At 61.5% G+C, this 468-nt stretch overlaps 1 protein-coding gene across 1 annotated transcript in view; it reads right to left on the bottom strand.

The window, feature by feature from the left end:
- LOC104520988 (arylsulfatase A-like) overlaps positions 1-225 on the bottom strand; it is a gene marked incomplete at its 5' end in the record, with an annotated part of 981 nt that extends 756 nt beyond the window's left edge. Inside the window, one exon of the mRNA XM_010162836.1 lies at positions 123-225. Coding sequence (XP_010161138.1) covers positions 123-225 — 103 coding nt within the window. The remainder of the gene's footprint in view (positions 1-122) is intronic.
- Positions 226-468: the final 243 nt, after the last annotated feature.

Below are 468 nucleotides of genomic sequence, written 5' to 3'. Positions count from 1 at the left end.
TGCTTTGGCAGGGGGGTTGGACTGGATGATCTCCAGAGGTCCCTTCCAACCCCACCACGCTGGGATTCTGGGGTTCTGTGAAAGCTGCCCACAGGGAGCAGAGGAGAGGAGGCAGCACTAACCTTGTGTGAAGTAATGGGCCTTGTACTTGCCCAGCCTGACAGCGAAGGGGCCGTGCAGCTGGTCAGGGGACGGCGTGTAGAAGAACATGGTCTGCCGGGGACTCTGTGGAAGGAGCAGAGCTGAGCTCACTGTGCAGCCACCAGGATGAAGAAGAGCCGGGAACAGGAGCAGGCAGAGGCTCCAGGAGTCACCCAGGAGCCCCAGTACTACAGCCAGAGCACGGCCAGAGCGGGGGGAAGCCGAGGAGCAGCCACATCCCCAGGCCACACGCTCCAGTTGTCAAAGTGGAGCAGCCCGGGGTAGCCCAGGAACTACATGGCAGGCCCAGGACAGACAAAAGTCCCA

The sequence above is a fragment of the Antrostomus carolinensis genome, unplaced genomic scaffold, assembly GCF_000700745.2.
Source record: "Antrostomus carolinensis isolate BGI_N321 unplaced genomic scaffold, ASM70074v2 scaffold41822, whole genome shotgun sequence".
Lineage (NCBI taxonomy): Eukaryota > Metazoa > Chordata > Aves > Caprimulgiformes > Caprimulgidae > Antrostomus > Antrostomus carolinensis.
This window is presented reverse-complemented; position numbering and strand designations above follow the sequence as displayed.